Here is a 25,982-nt window from a genome sequence, read left to right on the forward strand (position 1 = left end):
CATTGATTTTCTAACTATGTCATTTCCTCTGTACGTATTAATTGGGATTCTACTGTGAGGAAGAGCATTCTTCCTCCTTCCCTTTTACTTTATTTATATAATTACGGACTAATAGATTCTTGTTTTATTTAATAGGTGATATGATCCATTGCTGCCATTCTTTTGATGCCTAAATTATCCCAGATTTAGCCAGGAGGATCCTCATCAGGCAGATTTTTGTGTTCTTTTAACACGTATAAGCCACTCTTTCAGTATTTTCTTAATTTTTGGTACAAAAAATACTTTTTAGGTTTATCTTGTACTTTCTGTGCTCCAGATCTTGAATCGGTGTTTTCTCCAGTGAGCTCTGACTCTTCTTAGTGGAGAATTGGACACAGACGGACACAGACACACACACACACACACACACACACACACACACACACACACACACCCCTACACCTCCACAGCCATGAACAGCATAATGATGTTTAGGTCAACAATGGACCACATATGTAAGGTGGCTCCATAAGATTAAAATATTGTCTTTTTACTCTACCTTTTCTATGTTTAGGGGTGTGTGTGTGTGTGTGTGTGTGTGTGTGTATTTGTTTTGTTTTGTTTTGAGATGGAGTGTCACTCTGTTGCCCAGTCTGGAGTACAGTGGTGCAATCTCGGCTCACTGCAACCTTTGCCTCCTGAGTTCAAGCGATTCTCCTGCCTCAGCCTCCCAGGTAGCTTGGGGCTACAGGCTTATGCCACCATGCCTGGCTAATGTTTGTATTTTTAGTAGAGGTGGGGTTTCGCCATGTTGGCCAGGCTGGTCTTGAACTCCTGAACTTAGGTGATCCGCCCACCTCAGCCTCCCAAAGCGCTGGGATTACCTGCATGAGCCACTGTGCCCTTCCCTGTTTAGGTATATTTACATACAGAAATACACCATTATGTCACAGTTGCCCACAGTATTTAGTACAGTATCATGCTGTACAAGTTTGTAGCCTAGGAGCAGTAGGCTATACCATGTAGCCTAGATGTGTAGTAGATTGTGCTATCTGGGTTTCGTAAGTGCAGTCTATGATGTTCACACAGCGACAAAGTCACCTAATGATGCATTTCTCAGAATATATCCCCTTCACTAAGTATTGCATGACTGTTTAGACACATGCACATGCAAACACCTGCCCCACCCCAAGATTTCTGCGTTGCTAGTGATGCCAGTGCTTTTAGGCCCTCAGCACATATATTTGTGTGTCTGTGCATGTACATATATGTATATTCACAGTTTTTGCTTTCTGAAGATAGGTAAATTTAGAAGTAAATAAGATGCAGATAGATATAAATATACACACATATCCATTTTATCTGTATATGTGTGTATGTGTAGTAGAAAATAGGAGTACATACTGACATCAGTGCAAGGAATTTTTAATTTAATTTAATTTTAAAACTCAGATGAAGCCCTGGAACAGAAAAATGAGACCTGACAAAGGAGGAAGAAATATAGGTGATTTTTTTTTTTCTGCCTTCCTCTCATTGCATTCCCAATATCACAGCCCGAAAACATTGATGGGAAGATTACTTTTTTTGTCGTTTTTGAGATGGCCAGGACTCTTCTATTCCTCTTCTTGGCCAGTAACATGAAATGGATGCTGAATTACCACTCCTAGCAATGCGAAGTGACTAAGTAATGTTTTCTATTTGTATCTGGAGAGGTAAAGTTGGCTGTTAGGAAGGAGTAGAGACTGGAGGGGCTGTGGAAGTGGTGTACTCTGCAGACTTCAGTATTTTATTCAGTGCTTCTTTCAGTGGAAGTACTACAGATGTTCAGATTATCTAGTAATGAACTTCATTACTTATTGTGAGATGAGTTAACTTTGGATTTAATCATGCTGGATTTTAGCTGCAGTATTTTTACATATAAACACTGAATAAAATATCATAAAATACCCAAAATTAAGCTTGGGCCTGTTCATATTAGCTACCCTTTCACCCTAAAATCTAAGAATACCATGTATATTAAATATTTTATTGTTTATTAAATATTATATTAAATATTTTAGTCTCAAACTTATGGGACTGAGAAATATCCAGAAAGAATTGGGAGAGTAAATGGAAAATCATCTGTGTTTCAGGCATCTCTTTTAGAGTCTGTTTCTGTTAATGTATTAAAAAATGATTAAAAATAGTTAAAAACCAACAGAAATTTGTTGAGTACATTGTTCTACTTGGTTTTGTTTGAGTTAGGATTAAGTAAAACTACAGTCTTTCTTCTCAAGGAACTTACATCAAGCAGAGGAAATAAGACTTAAATATAATAATCAGGACTGGGCATGGTGGCTCACGCCTATAATCCTAGCACTTTGGGAGGCTAAGATGGGTGAATTGCTTGAGCTCAGGAGTTTGAGACTAGCCTGGGCAACATGGTGAAACTCCATCTCTACAAAAAATACAAAAAATTAGTCAGGCGTGGTGGTGCAGGCCTATAGTCCCAGCTACTTGGGGAGCTGAGGTGGGAGGATCATTAGAGCCCAGAGGTCAAGGCTACAGTGGGCCAAGATCATGCCACTGCACACTCTAGCCTGGATGACAAAGTAGAGACCCTGTCTAAAAAAAAAGAAAAAAAAAAGAAAGAAAGAAATATGACAATCAGAAAAGTAAAAGCTAGTGAATAATTATTTGCTGAGTAGACTTTGGTTGATAAAGGAAATCAGAGAAAGGCAAATGTTTTAGGGGAAAAGCTATATGAAGGTGGTATGCCTTAAGATTATTTTTTAAAACATGACTATATTGGAGAGCTAGAGGCATATTATCTTTTGATAATAGAACTGTTATTCAAATACCTTAAAATAAATATTTAAAATGCTTGAAAACATTAAAAAGGTTAACAAAACATTTTTTAAAAATAGATTTTAAATAATACCAAATGAAATGTATATAAATCAAAATTATAGTCAATAAAGTTAAAATTAAACAGCCTACTTAAATAGAAGATTAGACATAGCTGAAGGGAGAATTGGACTACTAGAAGATAACTTATCTCAATAAAATTACTTAGTATATAGCTCAGAAAAATTTTAAAAAGAGATGGAAAATATGAAAGAGAGCTTATAACGGGGATAGTAGAATGAAGATGTTTAGCATGTATTTAATAGGAGTTCTAGAAAAAGAAAGAGTAAGGAAATATTTGAAGAAATATTATCTGTGAATTGTCTTGAGTTGGTAAAAGTTTCAGGAACTACATTGAGTCCTCAGGATTATTAATAATACTGAACATACACCTAGGTATTATAGTGAATCTTTGGCACATCAAAGGCATAGGGAAGATTATAAAAGCAAGCAGATAATGAAGCCTGATTATCTACAACCTCAGCTAGACTGACAGCTGAAACATTAACAACTGTGGATACCAGAAGACACCAGAGGAAATAACTATTGATCCAGAATTATATGCTCAAATAAAACCATAATTCAAAATTAAGTTCAGATACGTATATTTTCAGACAAAGGCTGACAGTTTACCTTTTGCTAAAGAGCTACCAAATAAGCAAACTGAATTAATAAGAAGAAAGAAAGTGAGATGCAACTAAGAAGGCATGCTGAACAATGGAATTGGTAAGCCTGTGAGCAGTGTAAAGGAACTTTAGCTATATAAAGCAACAACAATAATAAACAGCAAATACAAAACCAAGGTAGAAAAATATGCTATTTAAAAATAACATGAAGGAGGTAAGATGCATTAAAAAGATGGGGTAGATCTCTCTAAAGTCTTTGAGCTATTCAAGAAAAGAAGACAGGGATTAATTTTAGATGTAAGTATGCTAAATATTCATGTTAAAACTATAAGGATGTCACTAGAGGAACAGAACCAGAATATATCACTTTTATACCAAAGAGTGAGAAATAAAGAAAACTTAACCTATTAAAAAACAGGAAGAGAAAGAAAGAAACATAGAAAAAGCAAGGTAAATAAAAGGTACAGGATAAAATGATTCAGTAACTACAAAGAATTAAACTTGCCAGCATGAGTTAAAAACAACAAAACAAAATTTTAGTGTAATATATAAGACATTCATCTAAAACATAAGAACAGGAAAAAGTAGAAAGTAAGCCTAATTATGCATGCAGGGTTTTTTTGTAAAAATATCAAAATTTGATATTTTCCAAGAGTGGTTATTTAATATTTGAGCATCAATATTTGCTTTTTTTGGTTAATCAATAATAGTGATAAAATTTCCCATTTTGCAAAATGTAAAATTAATCTGTAATATTAAGTTGAATATATAGGTTTCACCTGCTTATTAACTTTTAGTATTTGTAGAAACACTACATTATGTTGCTGGTGTAATATGAAATTTGTTTCCATTGAACCATAGTATACTTCTTGGCCCTAAAGGTAAATATTACACATTGTGAATGCTCCTAACATACAGCACTGGGGATAAACACATTTTAAATCAGGTCATTGCTCAAAGCTAAAATCTACCAATTGCAGTTGGTCTGTTTAGAGATGAAATGAGTAAGACTGGTTTTTAAAAAGCTGTAAATTTTTATTTCCTGTTACTGATACATATTATTTTACACATTTATGGTATACTTGTGATACTTTGTTATATGCATAGAATGTGTAATGATCAAGACAGGGTATCTGGGGTATCTGTCACCTTGACCATTTCAGTGTGTTAGGAACATTTTAAGTACTCTCTTCTAGCTACTTAATATGCAGTATATTATTGCTAACCGTAATTGCCCTACTCTATTATCAAACATTAGAATTTTTACCTTCTATCTAACTGTATGTTTGTTTCCATTAACTACCATCTCTTCATTCCATCCCCAACCCCCAACCCACTCGTTCCAGCCACTGGTATCTATAGTCTTGGTACATTTTATTTTTTGTAATATAGAAAGAATATTTTATATATTTTTAAATTATGGATTCAGGGGGTACATGTGCAGGCTTGTTACACAGGTATATTGCATGATGCTGAGATTTGGACTTCTAATGAGTTCATCACCCAACTAGTGAACATAGTACCTGATAGGTAGTTTTTCAACCCTGACTTTCCCTTCTTTCCTCCCTCCCTCCCTCCTTTTGGATTCCCTAGTGTTTATTGTTCCCATCTTTGTGCCCATGTGTACCCAATGTTTAGCTCTCACTTATAAGTGAGAACATGTAGTATTTGGTTTTCTGTTTCTGCATTAATTCACTTAGGATAATGGTCTTCAGCTGCATCCATGGTGCTGCAAAGGACGTGTTTTGATTCTTTTTTCTGTCTGTGTAGTATTCCATCGTGTATGTGTACCACATTTTCTTTATTCAATCCGCACTATTGATGGACACCTGGGTTGACTCTGTCTTTGCTATCGTGAATAGTGCTACAATAAACATATGAGTGCAGGTATCTTTTTGGTAGAATGATTTATTTTTGTTTGGTTGTATACACAGTAATGGGATTGCTGGTTTGAGTGCTAAGTCCATTTTTAGTTCTTTCAGAAATCAACAAACTGCTTTCCATAGGGGCTGACTAACACTACATTCCCACCAACAGTGTATAAGTGTTCCCTTTCCTCTGCAGCCTCATCAACATCTTTTATTTTCTAACTTTTGAATAACAGCCATTCTGAATAGTATGATAAAGTATCTCATAGTGGCTTTGATTTGCATCTCTCTGGTGATTAGTGATTTGAGCATTTTTTTCATGCTTGTTGGCTGCTCGTATATCTGTTTTGAGAACTGTTCAAAAGTGGACCTTTGCCCACTTTTTGATGAGGTTATTTGTTTTTTGGTTGTTCAATAGTTTAAGCACCTTATAGATTCTGGATATTAATCCTTTGTCAGATGCATAATTTTAAAATAATTTCTTCTGTAGATTGTCAGTTAACTCAGTTGACAGTTTCCTTTGTAGCACAGAAGCTCTTTAGTTTAATTAGGTCCCAGTTGTCAATTTTTGTTTTTGTTGCATTTGCTTTTGAGGACTTTGTCACAAATTATTTGCCTAGGCCATCATCTGGAAGAGTATTTCCTAGGTTCTCTTCTAGAATTTTTAGTTTGAGGTCTTACATGTAAGTCTTTAATCCATCTTGGGTTAATTTTTCTATATGGTAAGAAGTAGGGGTCGAGTTTTATTTTTCTGCCTATGGTTAGCCAATTTTCCCAGCACTATTTGTTGAATAGGCTATCCTTTCCCCATTGTTAGTTTTTGCTGACTTTGTTGAAGATCAGTTGGTTGGTGGTGTGTGACTTTATTTCAGGGGTCTATATTCTGTTCCATTGGCCTATGTACCTATTTTTGTACCAGCAGCATGCTGTTTTGTTTACTGTAGCCTTATAGTATGGTTTGAAGTCAGGTAATGTGATGCTTCCAGCTTGATTTTTTTTCTTTTTCTTTTTCTTTTTTTTTTTTTTTGCTTAGGATTGGCTTGACTATTTGGTCTCCTTTTTCGTTCCATGTGAATTTTAGAATAACTTTTTCTAATTCTGTGAAAAATGACATTGATAATTTGGTAGGAATGTCATTGAATCCATAGATTGCTTTGAGCAATATAAATATTTTAATGATATTGATTCCTCCAACTCATTAGCATGAAATTCTTTTCCATTTGTTTTTGTCATCTATGAGTCTTTCAGCACTGTTTTGCAATTCTCTTTGTAGAGATCTTTTGCCTCCTATGTTAGGTGTATTTTTAGATTTTTTTTTTTTTTTTTTTGGTAACTGTTGTAAATGGGATTGCATTCTTAATTTGGTTATCAGCTTGAATGTTATTGGTATATAGAAATGCTAATTTTTGGGTGTTGATTTTCTGTCCTGAGAGTTTGCTAAAGTCGCTTATCATGTCTAGGAGTCATATGGTGGAATCTTTAGGGTTTTCTAGGTATAGAATCATATCAGCAATGAAAAGAGATAATGTGAGTTTCTCTTTTCCTATTTAGATGCTGTAGTAGTCCATTCTCACACTTCTATAAAGAAATACCCAAATCTGTGTAATTTATAAAGGAAAGGGTTTTAATTGGCCTCAGGAAACTTACAGTCATAGCAGAAGGCAAAGGGGAAGCAAGGACCTTCTTCACATGGCAGCAGAAGAGAGCAGTTCAAGCATGTGAGAGCACAGGAAAAACTCCTGTTAATGAAACCATCAAATCTCGTGAAAATTCACTCACTATCATGAGAACAGCAAGGGGGAAACTGCCCCCCATAATGTAATCGCTTCCCTCCCTTGAGAGGTGGGGATTACAATTCAAGATGAGATTTAGGTGGGGATACAGAGCCAAACTATATTAGATACGTTTTATTTCTTCCTCTTGCCTGATTGCTCTGGCTAGGACTTTCAGTACTATCTTGAATAGGAGGGATGAGACTGGATGACATCTTAGGGAAAATACTTCTAACTTTTGCCTGTGCAGTATGATATTGGGTGTGTGTTTTTCATAGATGACTCTTATTATTTTGAGATATGTTCCTTTGATGGCTAGTTTGTTGAAGGTTTTTATCATGAAGGATGTTGGATTTTAATGAAAGCATTTTTCTGTGTCTATTGAGATGAATGATCATCTCAATAACAATAAATAACAAAAAATGTTTTTTGTTTTTAATTCTTTTTATGTAATGAATCCTTTTGCATATAGTGAACTATCCTTGCATTCCAGGAATAAAGCCCACTTGATCAGGGTGAATTAACTTTTTGATGTGCTGCTGGCTTCGATTTGCTAGTATTTTGTTGAGGATTGTTTGGTCTCTGTTCATTAGGGAAATTGACCTGTAGTTTTCTTTTCTTATTGTATCTTTGCCAGGTTGGGATAGGGAGTTAGGAAGGAGTCCCTCCTCCTTGACTTTTTGTAATAGTTTCAGTAGGATTGGTACTAACTCTTTGCATATCTGGTAGAATTGATAGAATTCAGCTGTGAATCAATCTGTTCCAGGGCTTTTTTTGGTTGGTAGTTTTTTTTAAATTACTGGTTCAATTTCATTACTTGTTATTGGTCTGTTCAAGATGGTTGTTTCTTCCTCATTCTATCTTGGGAGGTTGTGTGTTTCAGGGAATGTATCCATTTCCTCTAGATTTTCTAGTTTTTGTGCATAAAGATGTATATAGTAGTCTCTGAGGACTACTGTGAGGATCTTCTGTATCTCTCTGGGATCAATTGTGATGTCATCTTTGTCATTTCTGATTGTGTATAGATTTATTTTCTTTCTTAATCTAGCTAACAGTTTTTTAATTTTATTTATCTTTCAAAAAACCGCTTTTTTTTAATTTTGTTGATCATTTGGATGGTTTTTTGGGGTCTTGATTTCATTTAGTTCGGCTCTGATTTTAATTATTTTTTTCTTCTACCAGCTTTGAATTTAGTTTGTTCTTGTTTTCCTAGTTCTCTTAGGTGCAAGGATAGGTTATTAATTTTGAGATTTTTCTATTTTCTTTCTTTTTTTTTTTTTTTTTTTGAGATGGAGTCTTGCTCTGTACCCCAGGCTGGAGTGCAGTGGTGCCATCCTGACTCACTGCAAGCTCCGCCTCCCAGATTCAAGCCATTCTCCTGCCTCAGCCTCCCGAGTATCTGGGGCTACAGGCACTCGCTACCATGCCCGGCTAATTTTTTGTATTTTTTTAGTAGAGACAGAGTTTCACTGTGTTAGCCAGGATGGTCTCGATCTCCTGATCTCGTGATCCGCCCGCCTCAGCCTCCCAAAGTGCTGGGATTACAGGCATGAGCCACCACACCCGGCCAAGATTTTTCTGTTTTCTTGATGCAGTCATTTAGCACTACAAACTTTCCTCTTAATGCTTTTGCCACTCCCCAGAGGTGTGTGTTGTGTCTCTATTTTTGTTTGTTTAAAAGAATTTTTTGATTTTTGCTTTAATTTCATTGTTTATCCAGAAGTCATTCAAGACTTTTACGTAATGATTTCCGTATATAGTTTGTGTGGTTTTGAGAGTTCCTCATGGTGTTGATTTCTATTTTTATTCCACCATGGTCTGAGAAGATGTTGCGTATGATTCATTTTTAATTTTATTTTTTAATTTAGCTTTTTCAAAAAATTTACCAAGACTTGTTTTATGACCAAGCATGTGGGAAATCCTGAAGTATGTTCTGTGTGCAGATGAGAATAATATATATTTTGTTGTTGTTGGGTGGAGTATTCTATAGATGTCTATTAGGTTCAATTAATTAAGTGTCAAATTTAAGTTCAGATTTTTGTTTGTTTTCTGCCTTGATGATCTGTTTAATAACTTTTGTGGGGTGTTAAATTCTTATTATTGTGTGGCTATATAAGTCTTTTCTTAGGTCTGGAAGTAATTGTTTTATAAATGTGGGTCCTCCAATGTTGGTGCCTATTTATTCGTTGAATAGAACCCTTTATCATTATGTAATATTACTTTTTGTCCTTTTTATTGTTAAAGTCTATTTTATCTGATATAGGAATAACAACCTCTGCCCTTTTTTGTTTTTACTTGCCTGATGCATCTTTCTCTATAGAAAGAGCTTTACTTTGAGAAAGATCTTTCTGTATAGATAGATCTTTACTTTGAGCCTTTGTGTGTCATTACATGTGAGATTGCTCTCTTGAAGATAGTAGAAGGATGGGTCTTGTTTTTCCATCCAGTTTGCCACTCAGTGTCTTTTAAGTGGAGTGTATACACTGTTTGCATTCAAGGTTAATATTGATATTTGAGGTTTTCTTTCTGTGTGGTGTTGTTAGCTAGTTGCATGGTAGTCTCAATTGTGTAGTTGCTTTATTGGTTCTATAGGCTATGTGCTTGCATGTGCTTTTGTGGTAGCAAGTATCATTCTTTCATTTCCATGTTCAGTTACCCCATAAGCATTTTTTGATAGTGATCAGTTCCTTTAGTGATTGCTTGTCTGGGAACAACTTTATTTCTCTTTCGTTTATGAAGCTTAGTTGGATGGGATATGAAATTCTTGGCAGAAATTTCATTTCTTAAAGAATGCTAAAAATGGGTCCCCAATCTCTTCTGGCTTATAAGGTTTCTGCTGAGAATTCTGCTGTTAATCTGATGGGTTTTCTTTTATTGGTGATGTGATTCTTTTCCATAGCTGCCTTTTAAGAATTTTTGCATTGACTTTGGATAGTCTGATGACTATGTGTCTTGGGGAAGGTCATCTCGTATAGTATCTTGCAGGAGTTCTCTGGATTTCTTGTACCTGCATGTTGACCAATTTAAACAAGATTAGAGAATCTTTTCTTAATTATATCCTCAAATATGTTTTCCTAGTTGCTTACTTTCTCTTCTCACCCAGGAATGCCAGTAAGTCATAGATTTGGTCACTTTACGTAATCCCATATTTCTTGAAGGCTTTGTTCAGTTTTTACAATTACTTTTTCTTTATTTTTGTCTGGGTTGACTTGGAAGGGCTCGTCTTTGAGCTCTGAGATTCCTTCTTCTGCTTGATGTATTATGGTGTTAAGACTTCCAATTGTATTTTGAAATTCCTGGCTGGGCACAGTGGTTCACGCCTAGAACTACTCACATTAGAATTACGTTAGTAGTTCTAACACTTTGGGAGACCAAGTCGGGAGGATTGTGTAAGTTCAGGGAGTTCAAGACCAGCCTGACCAACATAGTGAGACCTGGTTTCTACAAAAATAATTGAAAAATTATCTGGGCATGGTGACATGCACCTGTAGTCCCAGCTGCTTCGGTGACTGAAGAAGGAGGATCAGTTAAGCCCGGGAGTTTAAGGCTGCAGTGAGCTATGATCATGCCACTGCATTCCAGATGGGCGACAGAGCAAGGCTGTCTCAAAAAGCAAAAGGAAAAGAAATTCCTGCAGTGAGTTTCTCTCTCTCTCTTTCTCTCTTTTTTTTTTTTTTTTAAGAGACAGGGTCTCTGTATGTTGCCCAGCTGGTCTTGAACTCCTGGGTTCAAGAGATCCTCCTGCTTTGGCCTCCCAAAGTGCTAGGATTACAGGCGTGAGCCACCACACCCAGCCCCATGTAGTGAATTTTTCAATACCAGAAGTTCTGTTTCGTTCTTTCTTAATATAGCAGCTGTGTCATCTTCAGTTTCTGAATTGTTTTTCCGATTTATTCGTGTTGGATTTCAGCTTTCTCCTGGGTCTCATTCAATTTCTTTGCCACCCATACTCTGAATTCTCTGTCATTTCAGAATTTTTATTCTGGTTAGGATCCATTGCTGGGGAACTAGTGGGATCATTTAGAGATGAGGAAACACTCTGGCTTTTTGTATTGCCAAAGTTCTTGCACTGTTCATTCTCATCTAAAGAGCTACTTCTCTCTCTCTCTTTTTTTTTTTTTTAGTTTGCTATCATTTGGATGGGGCGTCTTGATTTGGTATTCTTTTTTCCCTTGTGGGTATGACTGTGATATGTATTGTTTGTGATTGATTGGATTTGTTTCTGGGTGCTTTAAGGGTGCCAAGGCCCTATATGGGTTTCTTGGATATAGATAGGTTTGTTAACTGGCTTTCTGAGATGTTGCTTGTTTTAGCAATGTGATTTTGTTTGGTCGTGTATTTTAGGCTACAGTCAGTAGGTAGCACTTAATTTTAAGAGCTGGTTGGTGGGTGCAGGAGCAGAGGCAATGGAGAAGTGTGAAAAGCACCCTCCCCCAGCCAGTGTTCACCTTCAGTAGGAGTGGAGCCACTGGAGAAACTCAAGAAGTTGTCTCTTTAAGTCCATGCTCATAAACCCTGGCAGGAAAAGCCTTTGCCAAGTCCACAACAGTGAACTGAGAAAAGGGGCAGGGAGGCGAGAGATTACTTCCCCCGTCCTTGTCCATTCAGAGGCTTTAGTGGGTGCTTCCTTCAGCAACTGGCACCATTCTTGCATTTCCTTTGACCCAGGGAGGATTTTGGCAGGATTCGCTCCCTACTCCTTCAGTGGCAGACCATGCCAAGGATTAGATTTCTAGAAGTGAGATCTGCCTCCCTTCTGCTCCTGAGACCTGATGGGGCACTATCCCCTATTTATTGGTATATTTTAAATTGAGGAATCCAACTAATTATTTAGTTACATACTGAATACAAAGATCTTGAAGCCTCTGCCTTTCAAAATAAATGGTATGGGGATTTTAAATTGTATTTTTATTAATCATAATGAGCAAAGTGAAACTGAGTAACACAGAATATATAGAATAAATATTGTATTTTTGTTTTATTTATTTATTTATTTATTTATTTATTTATTTATTTACTGAGATGGAGTCTTGCTCTTGTTGCCCAGGCTGGAGTGCAATAGCACTATTTCAGCTCACTGCAATTTCCGCCTCCCAGGTTCAAGTGATTCTCCTGCCTCAGCCTCCCAGGTAGCTGGGATTACAAGCATGCACCACCATGCCTGGCTAATTGTGTATTTTTAGTAGAGTAGAAACAGCCATGTTGACCAGGCTGGTTTCGAACCCCTGACCTCAGGTGATCCACCTGCCTCGGCCTCCCAAAGTTCTGGGATTACAGGTGTGAGCCACCATGCCCGGCTAAATATTGTGTTAAAAGCGAAAGTTTATCCTCAAAATATTTTTAAACTTTCAATATAGTAAGAGCTTATAATATCAAACTTCATTTACATTTGTGATATACTGTAGTGTGATAAATCAGATTGCCTGTTCTGACTCCTTTGGGCTCATTTGTGAAATCAGGGCTTCCTAAGCAAATGAATCATGTTAAAAGAAGATGCTTATGTAAAAGTAAACCATTTCCAACTGTTTTATAAGTATCTATTTAATGTAAACATGATGTATGTAATTATTTCAAGCAGAAAACAGAGTATTATTATCACTTAAGTATACTCATTATAAATGACTTAATTTCATTCTGCCATTTAGACAGATTTCTACTAGGCAATGATTTATTATCCTAATAATAAATTGTTTACAAATTGTTTCTTTTCTGTTTTTGGTTGTGGGGAGAATCAAACCCCAGTGTTCCACATAACAGGTAGGTATACTTACCGCTATACAAGCATGGAAAAAAGGGTTTATTTTTAAATATTTTAAGCATTTAAAAGTTATTTTTCTTTTAAAATGTTTCATATGTTTAAAAACTTTTTAAAAAATATTTCTTTTAATGTTTTAGTTCATATTTTACTAATTCAGGTACTTACTGAGTCTGTTTTCTAAGATTTTATTTGGTTGAAAGAGGCATAAAAATTTTACAGATATATTTAAATATTTTAGAGTTTCTCTTTTGGTTCAGTTCATCCACCCGTACATTTAAAGTCAGGATTCTCTTAGCATTGACGTGTCATCTATAGGGATAGGCATGACTGGTGATGTATGGGTATTGGTGTTTTATGTCTTGGGCTGATGTTCTTAGTCTCCTAATAGGCCTAATAGAGACTTTTTTTTTTTTTATCTTATGTAGTTAATAAAGTTGTAAAATAAATATTGTTATTGCTATGAATCAATAAGTCCAAATTTAGTTTGTTACTATTGAGAGATTTTCTTCTGAGGAAGAAAGAATGAAAGCTTGAATATCTGGTAATAAAGTAAAGTTCGTTTGTGTTTAATTAAAATTTTTATATTATTTACCTTACCTATGCAGTAATATATATTATGTATTACATTTTATTTCTCAAAAGGATCTGTAGTACCTTCTAGGAGGCTTCTTAATGTCACTTTTCCCCACCCCCTTAAATTATAACCAGCTAGAATAATTTCAGTGCTGTTACTGGACTAAAGGTTATCGTTGCTGGCTTCTTATTTAAGACCAGAAGTAATGCTGAGATGAATGAGGAACATGATAAGCACATAGTAAGTGCTTAATACATGTCAAAAGTAAATTCATAGTAGGATGAATATTACCCTTCTGGTGGAAGTGTTCCGTGGAGAAGTGATTTTTATTATACTTCATTTTCCTTATTTCTATGTTTATTTCATTGATCACCCCTGCTCTCCTTTTAACAATTTTCTTTAATCCCTACATGCAGAAACTCAGAGCTAGAAAAATTAGAGTCAGACTCTAATTCCTTGAGGGCATTACTGTATTAGTAGTCAGGAGATTTATTCCATGAATATATAATCTCAAAATTATTTTTCTGTCACTTCCATTGTGGATTCACTTAACTTTTATCTTTATGGCAACTTCTTAGGAATCAGAAGGAATCCAGGAAAATTGCCAGGTGTAGTAGATTTTTCTTTCCAGTGTTTCTTTCAAATGACACTAGACACTACACCTCTTCATGTGTAGTACAAGTACCTTATAACAGTATAATCAGTTCTTCTCTCTTGTCACTTATAACATTGCTGACATTCATTCTGCTTGTCTGTAAACAAAATACATTGTTACTGTTATTATTTTAAACAAACTGTTATCTGTTAGATCAAATAAGAATAACAAAATATTTTATTTTACCTTCACTTCTTTCTTGTCTAACACTCTTGTTTCTTTGTGTTGATCCAAATTCCTGACCTCTGTAATTTTTGTTTTCTCTGAAATAAGTTTTAACATTTCTTGTGAGGCAGATCTACTGGCAAAAAAAAAAGAAAAAAAAAAAAAAAAAAAAAGAAAAGAAAAAGAAAAAAGAAAAAAGAGAAAATTCCCTAAATTTTTATTTGCCTCAGAAAGTCTTTATTTCTCTTTCACTTTTTGAAGGTTAACTTTTCAGGATACAGAATTCTAGGTTGGTGGGGTTTCTTTCAACACTGAGTAATTCACTCCTCTGTCTTCTCATTTCCATAGTTTGTAAGAGAAGTCCAATGTAATTCTGATCCTTGTTCCTCTGTAAGTAAATTTCCACCTTTCCCCCACCAGCTTCTTTTAAGATTTTCACTTTGGCAAGGTATAGTTTTTTTTTTTGTTTGTTTAGTTGGTTTTATTTATCCAGCTTGATGCTCCCTTCACTTCCTGGATCTGTTATTTTTTGTCTGTCATTAATTTTGGAATATTCTCAGCCATTATTGCTTCAAATATTTTCTGTTTCTTCTGTCTTCTCCTTCTTGTATTCTCATTATGCATAAGTTACACCTTGTATGATTGCCCCACAATTCTCTGATATTCTGTATTGTCTTTTCATTCTTGTTTTCTCTTTGCATTTACATTTTGAGCATTTCCATTAACTTATCTTCAAGCTCAATGAGTCTTTCCTTGGCCGTGTCCAGTCTACTAATCAGCCTATTAAACCCAGTCTTCATTTTTGTTACAGTGGTTTTGATCTAACATTTCCTTTGGGTTGTACCTTGGTTTCCATGTTTCTCCTTACGTTACCTATCTGTTCTGTATGTGGTGCACTTTTTCCAGTAAAGCGTTACCATATTATAGTTATTTTAAATTCCTAGTCTGATGATTCCACCGTCTCTGCCATATCTGAGCCTAGTTCTGATGTTTGGTTTGTCTCTTCAGATCATGGGGGTTTTGTTTGTCTGTTTTTGCCTTTTAGCAGCCTGGTAATTACTTGTTGAAAGCCTGATATTATATATCAGGTGAAAGGAACTGAAGTAAATAGGTCTTTAGTGTGAGATTTTATGTTTATTTGGCTAGGCATTAGATTGTGTTTATTGTTTGCTTTAGCTGCATGTCAGAGGCTTTTTGTTTTTGTCTCCTCTGTTGTCTTTGGGTTTTTCTAGGGTCCATAAAAAGGGCCTGACTCTTAGAGTTATTTTAGCTGTAATCCCCTGGTATTTTATAGGAACTCTATTGATATGGTGTTAACTTAGGGTAGATGGGGAGATATTCTATAGTCCTCTCTTAGGTCTCATCTCTTAAGTGAGCTGGAGTTGGGCATTTCCCTTCCCCCCAGGTCAGCTAGGTTCTGATAAAATAGTTTCTCTTGAACTATTTCAGGCATTATTGAAAACAGTAGAGAGTTCTGGAGTGTTTTTAAATGGTTACCTTTCCCCTTCCCCAGCCAGAAACAAGAGAGAGTCTTTATGTAGTCTTCATAGTGAGAACCTAGTAGCCCTCCAGGAATAAAACTCATAAAAATTTGTCCCCTCCCCCTTAAGCTTGAACCTCCTCCTAGTTTTTAACTCTTAAGCTAGTCTACACCCCGCCAGCAGTTCCTCCATTGCTGTTTAAAGTGTTCTTACATTAGTACTGGCTTCAACTGAGGTACCCTGTAAACTGATTTTATATCTGCTTGTCTGGTCTCTCCATTTTCAGGGAAGCAGTTTGCTCTGTGGCCTCATTTCTCTGATGGATCTAATCAGAGTTGTTGACTTTCAGTTTTTTAAGCCTTTTTTTCTTTTGTAAGGTCAGTAGTACCTACTTCCAAGCTCTATATACATCAAACCAGACAACGGAAGTTCTCTGTTTCTTATTAGGATGAAAACATAACTTTAGAGCCTGCGTAGTCTCTTAAGCCTTTTCTTTTCCATCTATAAACACAGCTCCCAGTGAACATTTGAACACAGATGACATTTGGAAAGAAATACTTTTTTCATCTCCTTTTTGAAATTATCTTTTCATTTTTTGATTTTTCTAAATGCAGAGTGCAATTCTATGCAATCTGGAAGGCAATGAATGAGTCCTTGATGCTTTCTTCCTAAGTCTTGATTTAGCAATTAGAAAACTTTTTTTTTTTTTTAATCTTGAACTTGTATCTCCCTCAAAAGATGTAGACAGGATGGACAGAGAGGAGAATTCATGTACAATTTTAAGTATCTTCTGTTTCCCAGAGTATCCTGTGAATACAAGAAGGAATAAAGGTAGGAGACCGAAATTATAGTGTTCTATAAGTAGATGTGTAACAGACAGGTAACGATATTTGAGTAGTATGTTAGACAATGATATTCAGTCATGTCCAGAGGAAAATAGAGGTTGAGACACTGCCATACCTTGGAGGGTTGGGATGAGGCCATGAGAGTTACCTGAAGGAGTTGACATGTGATCTGTATTTTGGAGGATGACTAGATCTGAGGAGAGCATGCTGAACACGGAGAATTGCCTATAAGATAGACGATTTCATCTATGGTTGCTTTTTTCCTATGTTAAGGATTTGGAGATCAAAGCAAATTAGGCAAGTTAGGTAGTGTTTCCCTAACTCTTACTTGATATATAGTTTTATTACTTGGTTTGATATGTTGCAAATTCCAGACTTGCTCTATCGTGTATTTCAAAGCTAACTAAGCAATTTTTGAGTTTTGGATTATTTTATATTATCCTGTAGTATAAACATTGAGGATTAACTGATGGATCTAGTAAGAGCTGTTGACCTTTAGTTTGTTCAGCTTTTTTCTTTTTGTGAGGTCAGTAGTACTTAAATTTTTAACTCTCAGATTATGTCTCAAGTATTTTGCATGGTGGTAGAATTCATTTGGATTAAGTTTCACTGGTTTTGTTGTTACTTCAAATGTAAGGATATTTTGTGATTTCATAGATAGTAGAGTATTTTCAGAAATGTTAAACCACTCATTTTGCCAATCTTATTTAATCTATTTCTCTTAAAGCAGCAGGTCATTATATAACTTTATACATATGTTTAGTCTGAACCTCCACATTTTTAATTTACTCTTATAAGTCTACAGTACCACTACCTCCCAGTGAAAGTATAATCAACATAATTTTAACTGCTATGTTGAAACATAAGAATACTATTAGTTTAATAACTAGCATTTTATTACCTAGTTCTAACGTAGTATCATAGCTTTTGAAATTACCGTTACCAGCCAAGATAAAGCTGTTCTAGCATACATCTAATATACTGTTTCTAAAATGAAATGAATACGTATACATAGAAGAAAGAATTTTGGACTCCTTGAAGAAAGCAGGATAAAGAATCTATTTTAGATTACGAATACAGCACCAAAGCAATTGACATCTTAATTTTCTAAAAAAATCATCCTGTGATTTTGTTTCATAAAATTTGACTTTTAATTATGTTTCTGCTAAAATTATTCTCTGAGGTATTTTGCAGAGATAACTTAAGACATTTTGGAGTGAAGAAACACTCCTTAAAGTGACCATTAGTACCACCTATGTAATATTTGTTTTTATTCCAGATGTCTCTTTCCTTACTCTTTGCCTTCCTTAATAGAAATAGTATGTTAATTTTCTTTTGCTGTTATAACAAATTACTATAAATTTAGAGGCTTAAAGCAACATGAATTTGTTATCTTAACAATTCTGTAGGTCAGAAGTCCCATATGAGTTTCAGTGGGCTAAAATCAAGGTGTGAACAAGCTGTTTTTAGGATCTAGGGGAGAATTTGTTTACTGCTTATGAGGGTTGATGGCAAAATTCCATTCCTTGCAGTTGTAGGACTGAGGTCTCATTTTCCTACTGCTGTAAACTGAATGTTGTTCCACTTTATAAAAGCTACCACATTTCTTGGCTTGTCTCCTTCCTCCATGTTGAAAGCCAGCAATAGCCAGTTGAGTCACTTTGCATCTCTCTGACCCACTGTTCTTCTGTAATCTTCTACTTTTAAAGACATACACCACCCAAATAATCCTAGAAAATCTCACCATTTCAAGGTTCTAAACTTTAGTTATATCTGTTGATTCATTTAATATGTAACATAACTTATTCACAGGTTCCAGGAATTAGAACATGGACATCTAGGGGAACTGTGCTTCTTCCTAGCATAAGCAGTGATACTGACAGGTCCCTGACTTTCTGGATGAGTTTTCCTTTTCTGTTTAGAATACCTCTGACTTTTTCCTCCTCGATTCAGTGAACACAAAAGAGGTGTTGAGATTCAGAGTCACTAAGGTGCCATTAATATATTAAATATAATGCCTATAGGAAAATAATAGGAGAAACAAATTTTAGAAACACCGAAAAAAGAAAATATACTTTTAGAGTATTCTCTTGAAAAAGAGAAAGTCATGTATATTTTTGTTGATGTGTATTAATTTAATATGTATTAATTGGTCCCAATCCTTAATACAAAAGTTCATAGTTATTCATATAGCAGCAGGAAGTAAACCATTATGGGTAATTAGGAGTCTCTTAATATAATATAAAAGCATTCCAAGATGAAGAGATATTTACTCAGAGCAATAACTTGCAATCATTTACCAAAATTTATGTCAGTTTTGATAATGGATGACATTGTATCTTAATATGTTATTTCTTTCCTACTTAGATCATCACGAAGTATGTATATGAGCTCCTGGAAAAGGATTGTAATTTGAAAAAAATATCTATTCCAGTAAGTCAAATTTTAAAGAAATGTTTATTTCAAATGTTTATTTCCAAGTAAAATAGTTTTTAATTCAGAAGAAAACTTTTGTTTTGGGTTGACTGTGATAAGTTTAAATGTTAAGGTTTATTGTGTTGATAGTGATAATTTTAAATGCTTATTAGTATACCTCATCTCATTCTGCACAGTAGTTCTTATAAAGAATACTCTTCAGTATAAATGAAAAAAGTGCCCATTTCTAGTCTCTTTGAAAATGATGACTCAATTAAAGGATTACCCTTACCTGTACCCTTTCTCATTTCACTGGAATAATTTATTTTTATTTGTAGTAAACCAGTGAAATTTTTGTTACATTAAACATTCACTGTCTCTTTAAATATTTCTTGGTTTTTAAAAATATGTCTTATTTCTACACATAGTATGTTGTTTCCTCTACACATTCCCAAATTCATTCCTGGTGCTTCCTGTTTCATAACACTGCTCCTTCCCTTTTTGGCAGAACATTTTTTTGAATTTTGCACATTTTGCCATTTCAGAGTGAAAAAGTTTGAGATTTGTTCTCAGACTCAAATTGTCAAAAAAAAGAAAAAACACAAACCCCTGTTTTTTAAATGTAAACCACAAAATATTAAGCTTTAAAACGAAGAGATTGTAATCATGTGTGAAATGGTGGTTGGACTAGTTTGGAGGATCTTTGCTGTCCCTGACGACTTTATGATTTTATGATATATAAGAATCTGGGATACTTGCTGAAAGTAATTCATTTAAGGCACACTTTGCATGTAGATAATTTTGTTTGCATGAAATGTTGCATGAGTTTAAAAAATTCTTTGGATAGTACTATTTTATTATAAAAGGGTTTGGGGATTTCTTAATATTGTCCCTCTCCAGAACTGATTCTGTAGTTCCTTTTTTAAAGGAAACCTTTTTATTTAATTTTCTGTAAGTAACCTCAAGTGCAAGATCACGTTATTAGTCACTCACTCATTTATTCACTTATTCAACATAAATTTATTTAAATGTTTTTTAGGTGATGGACACTGTTCCAAGTGCTTATGATGGATTAGTCAATAAAATATTATTCTGTATAACAGCTACATCAACCCTTGGTTTATTTGGAAACTTTTCTTCCTTTAAAGTCAAGATTTTAGTACCTTTCTTTGAATGAATATGCCAGTCTTTTTTGAATTTAAACTTACTGTTTTAGTTTTGACTTTAGGCCTAGCATTTTACTTCATTTAAACTATATATTGAAATTTGGTCTTCTGGAAAGTCAGGATAGAATTTTGTCACTTTGCCCAGTTTTCCTTTGTTGTTAATTTTGTTTCTTTCAGAGTTTCTGAAGAATGATATTTAAAGAGCATTAGGTTAATTTATTGATACAGCACAATTAATATTGAGTCTGTTAGTTCTATAATACTTCTAGTTCCAGGGAACCCTTAAACTCACTTCAGTCTCCAAATTTCTAGAACAAATCACAAAATAATTGGCTGTATACAGCATGTTATATGTTTAAGTTTCATTATTGATCTTTATAGATGGAAGGGAACTTTTTATTATGGATCAGATTATCCTTTGATTTTAAATTTGGAATATAAAGCTAATAAGCAAGACAGATTTACTTTATGTGAAACTTAAGCATCATACCCATCTTTGGTTAATAAAGTTTCCCTTATTTTGTAAACTTAAAAAAGACTCTAAATTTTGTTTTAGGAAATTAGTATTTCCCTTTAAATTATCACATATTTGGTATCATTGTGACACTTTTCTTCACAACTGTTTTTTAGTAGCTGTTATTTTTCTCCTGAGGTCTCTTAAATCTCAGAGTGAAAGTGGGTTTTTGTATGTGGGTGTGTGTAAATAGTTGTTCTTTTTACTTAAAGAATACCATCAAACCTTTGTTTTTTCCCTCGTGATGAACTCTTTCAGTTTTATAGTTAAACTATTTTAAAAGGGAAAAAGAACCATTTTTTTTTTAAATGACAGCACTTTGTGGAATCCATGATTTGATTTGATAGTAAACAGTATGATCATGCCTATGTTTACCCCACATCTCTCATAAATAGGCATAAAGTATTCTCAATTATAGTAAAATATCTCATGCTTGTATAGAACACTGGAGACATGAATTAACAACTTCACTACAGATTTTCACTTAGTTTATTACATGCATCATGTTTCAGCAATTAATGGTGTTCATGAGTATTCCACAATGAATTGGTAACTGCTAAAAATTGTTTGGTGCAGTCTCACCAACCAAAAGGTGTCTGAGGTTGATTTGTCAATAAAGTGAGGTGATTCGTGCATGACCATTATGTGTATTCCTTAATGAAAGCTTAGCTTAATAAATTACCACTGTTTGAAGATAAATGGCCTTGGAACAGCCATATGTTCAAACTTAATTAGGTTAATGAAGAAGAAATTATTTTATTTCTATAGATATCTTACTATTTAAAATTAGCACTAACTTAGAAAGTACATTGTAGTTACCATGTGCAGAGTCAGAGTTCTATGTAAACTGAGGTGTATATTAGCCAATGACCAGCTAAAATACTGCTCTTACCCCTTAATCATTAATAATATTACATTATTCATCTTCATTGTTGTTTTTCTTTAATATTTTGGTATTCTCATATTTTGAAAGTCAACTTTTCTCAGTGTTCAAGTAAAACTTTCATTTATTCATGGTTACCTTAATTTATAGCCCCTTAAAAATTCTATAGCAGCATTTTTTTTTTAATGTGATTCTATTTTCCCTCTTTTTTCTGAGACAGAGTCTCACTCTGTTGCACAAGCTGAGTGCTGTGGTGCAGTCATGGCTTAGTGCAGCCTTGACTTCCTGGGCTCAAGCAATTCTCCAGCCTCAGCCTTCCAAGTAGCTGGGACTACAGGTGCGTACCACCATGCCCGGCTAATTTTGGATTATTTGTAGAGACAGGGTCTCACTATGTTGCCCAGGTTGATCTTGAACTCCTGGACTCTCAAGTGGTCCTTTATCAAGGAGCATATTAATACAAAAAATATATTTTTATCATCTGAAAATAAGTTTCTTTCAGTTTTAAGTGATTACTGTGGACTTCAAAGTGCCAGTATTCCATTGCTTAAAAAATTGACTCAGTTTCTTGGTAACAGGGGACTTAGTCAAATAGGAAAAAAGACAGTGATCAGCACCTACTGGAATATCTGTACTACAGGTTTTTACATTAAGGTAAATAGGCATCCATCTCCATAGCCATTCCAGGATCCATTAAGGCCTCACTGACCTTAAGAGACACTTTTCTTTGTGCGTGTTTAGATATCCTGTTTGGTAATTGAATGACTAGAAACCCCTGTGGCGTCTTTCTTGTTATACACTGACAGCTTTGCCTTTCAGTTTTTAAATTTTGTTCTTATCATCATTACCTTTTTTATTTTTAAGCCTCTTTAACTGAGCAATTCTTCTATTTTCATATAATGTTCCTAGGTAAAAGGGAATTTTTCTTCTTAGGTTTGGTTTTCCTGTGTCTCTCATCCACTTATCTTTCTGTGTGGCTTTAGTCATATTTATTGTCGTCATTATAATTTGTTTACTCTGGACATAGCATGCAGCTGAAGCTAATATGATTGTGTTATATTTCATATCTCTCTTCCTGTATTTTTAGCTATTGCTAATAAAATTTTAGTTATGTCATTTTAACTCTTTACCATTGTATAGCTCTTGTAAAATTCTCTGTAATTATGTACTAGTTTAATCTTCAGTATATGCTTTCTGAACCAGGCAAGTATTATAACCATTTTAGAGGATCCATTATTTAGTTCTTTAACATTGTATAGCTCTTGTAAAATTCTCTGTAATTATGTACTAGTTTAATCTTCAGTATATGCTTTCTGAACCAGGCAAGTATTATAACCATTTTAGAGGATCCATTATTTAGTTAAATGCCTTTTATCTAAAGGAAGTCACTGGTGAGACCTGATAAGATTCCTCATTCCAAAAGTTTATTGTTTTTGATTACTGAGTGCCTACAATGTGCTAGGTTTTGTTTTAGGTACTGAGACTACAGGTGGATACAAACCAGAGAACTCTCTGCCTGCCCGGACTTACATTCTAGTGAAGGGAGCAGGCGGTGAATAAACACACTTGCAAAAATATAGAGTAAAGCGTACAATATGTTAGATCTTGGTATGTGCCATGGAGGAAAATAAAACAGGGAAAGGGACTACAGAATTTTCAGGGACATGTTTGGGATTTTAAATGTGGTAGTCAGGGAAGGCTTCAATGAAAAGGTGTTATTTCTTCTTTAAGCCCTGTGTCCATGCTGCTCTTGCTGAAATAAGTGCCATTTTTGCTCTGTTTGCACAGATGCCTAAGCCATCTCTTACTGAAACTAGCCTGATTGTTTTAGAAGTACAAGTATTTTATTTTGTTTTTCTCTTCCTAAGTGTAATGACTGGGAATATTTAGAATCCAGGGCTTTTTTTTTTTTTTTTTTTTTTGGCATCTAGAGTTTTTGTGTACTTCCTGTTTTGATAATTGTATGGAACATATACAGTTGCCAAAGTGAAGAGTTATTGCGTTACACAGTATGTGGATTGACCTTTATGTGAGAGTGTGTAACCAGCCATCAGAATGTCAACTTCCTGCTTGATCTGGCTATCCAAAGGCTTCAATTTCCAGTCACTGGCCAGTGCTGATGTGGAATACCACTCGGTGTGTCATGGCATATGTAACAAAAGGTTGCGAAGTTATCTCTTTCTAAAAGTGTTTTGTGTCTTTCAAATGTAAATCATACATCATTTAGTTAACAATCTAAATATTAAGTACAATCAAAATGGATAAAAATATTTACTTTTTATTCTGTAAGTAACTAGTTTATAAAGTAAGCTCATTGGAGTACATAATGTGACTTTGTAAAAACAATTGTTATATAATCCTGTGTTCACACTCTGAATGAAATTTGGAAGTCCATTTACATAGATCAGGTAAGAATAGAATAGATGGTTAGTTTTTAAATAGTTACCTCTTCTTCCCTTTAAAAGTTTAGTGGTATTCCTGGCTGATATATTTCTATGATTTTCCAATATATCTCCAATTTCAGTTTTCTATTTTTTATTATAGGTGCAATATATTTCTGTTATACAACTATAGACTTATAGTTGTGTGACTATGGGCAACTTATTTAAACTCTTTAAGCCTCAATGTCTTCATCTGTAAATCAGCATAATAATAGTGCCATCTAAATGGGTTGTTATTGAATGAGATAATGTTTTTAAAACAGGTAGCATAGCAGTTAGACTATAGAAGGCACTAAAAAATAATTATTTTTATTTACAATGATAATATAATACTAAATATACAATAATAATGAAGAGAAATATATTACCAATATTTTTTATATTTTTGTATTTAAATTACTATCATGTCTTGTCCCATCCACCTAATATATAATTGTTAATCTCTACCGAATATTTTAATTTTGTGTTAAAATTGTTTTTTACGCCTATAATTCTATAGTAACCATTTAATACTTTATAACAGCCATTGGTTGTTTTTCATTTATGTGTATACCTGATCAGAAGACATTTCTTTATTATTTAATTTTATTTAATTACAGGTAGATGCCACTGAGAGTGAACCAAAGAGTTTTATCTTTATGAGTGAGGATGCTTTGACAAACCCACAGAAACTGATGGTTTTAATTCATGGTAGTGGTGTTGTCAGGGCAGGGCAGTGGGCTAGAAGACTTATTATAAATGAAGACCTCGACAGTGGCACACAGATACCATTTATTAAAAGAGCTGTGGCTGTAAGTACAATTTCCTGGGTTTTTTCTTTTTTTTATTTTTATTTTTTGGCATTTTATAGTACTGTTTTATTATATGATTTTATGTTTCTTCAAAAAGTATATCCTAAGCATAATCTTATCTTCAGGTTGTTATTATTTATTTTACTTGTATGAAAAATTATTCTGCATTATTTTGAGTTACAAAAGAAAAACAAAGTGGCATCTTGAGCATACAGAGATTTAAATAATGTATTTTGAGTGAATTATTTTTCTAAATATTTTTAATCCTGTGAAATGTCAGTTAAACTATCAAATGTTTATCAACATTATTGAAAATACTTCTGACAAAAATATCATGACTGCTTTTGTAACCCTTTGCCTACCTAATTTGGTAAAGTTAGAAACTAAAGGAGATCTGCTGCTTTGAATTAATCTCTTATTATTTAAAGGAAGAGTTGGAATAACTAAATTTTTTTTTTTAGAGCCCGCAAATAAAATGCTTTAAGCATGAGATGCAGACATACAGAATGGCAAAATGTAATCTTTAATGAATATTTTATTCTTATTTGCATTCAAACTTTTTAGAAACTTCTTTTTTTAAATTGTATTCAAGATTTCTTGCAATAGTGAAATGTTTTTCTGACATAATATTGGCATATTTTAATGTTTGGCTGCTTTTGTTTTATTATTGCAATCATAAGTTCTATAGTGAACAGCCCAATTTTGCAAAGTATGAATTTCATTCATGTGAGTAGTTTTTTTTTTTTTTTTAAGAAAAACATGAACTGATACCTTGTATAAAAGACTTTTGTAAAAAGTAAAGGAATATATGTGTCCATGTTGGCTTTATTTGTTTTATTTATAAGAATTATTACATTTTTGTAATTAAAATTGGAAAGGATTTCTTTAATACGCTAATGGTTACAAAAGTCGAAGGTCACATCTTCTCTATTCTGTAAATCAGAAATGATAATATAAAGGCTCAGCCCAGCTCCTAAAGAACATTTTGGTTAATAGATTTTGAAACTGTTAAAATGCTGAAAGTAGAATTTCTTAAATTAACTATATGGTTTTTCGGGGGTTTTTTTCCACTTTTCATGGATAGGCAAAGAATGCAAAGATATTACTTTCGATCTGATTGCTTATTTCGATAGTGTGTATTTTAGTAGAATTGAAGTAACTAA

The 25,982-nt window shown here is 34.1% G+C and overlaps 1 protein-coding gene across 14 annotated transcripts in view; it reads left to right on the forward strand.

Annotated features, from left to right (window-relative positions):
- Window positions 1-25,982, forward strand: part of FAM172A (family with sequence similarity 172 member A) — a 483,877-nt gene that overhangs the window by 116,435 nt on the left and 341,460 nt on the right. For 12 of the 14 annotated variants that reach the window (XM_050794318.1, XM_050794314.1, XM_050794313.1 and 9 more), the window contains 2 exons: window positions 18,977-19,042; window positions 24,628-24,819. In XM_050794318.1, coding sequence (XP_050650275.1) covers window positions 18,977-19,042; window positions 24,628-24,819 — 258 coding nt within the window. The remainder of the gene's footprint in view (window positions 1-18,976; window positions 19,043-24,627; window positions 24,820-25,982) is intronic. The other 2 variants (XM_050794327.1, XM_050794325.1) reach the window with 1 other exon arrangement.

The sequence above is a fragment of the Macaca thibetana genome, chromosome 6 (assembly GCF_024542745.1).
Source record: "Macaca thibetana thibetana isolate TM-01 chromosome 6, ASM2454274v1, whole genome shotgun sequence".
Classification (NCBI taxonomy): Eukaryota; Metazoa; Chordata; class Mammalia; order Primates; family Cercopithecidae; genus Macaca; species Macaca thibetana.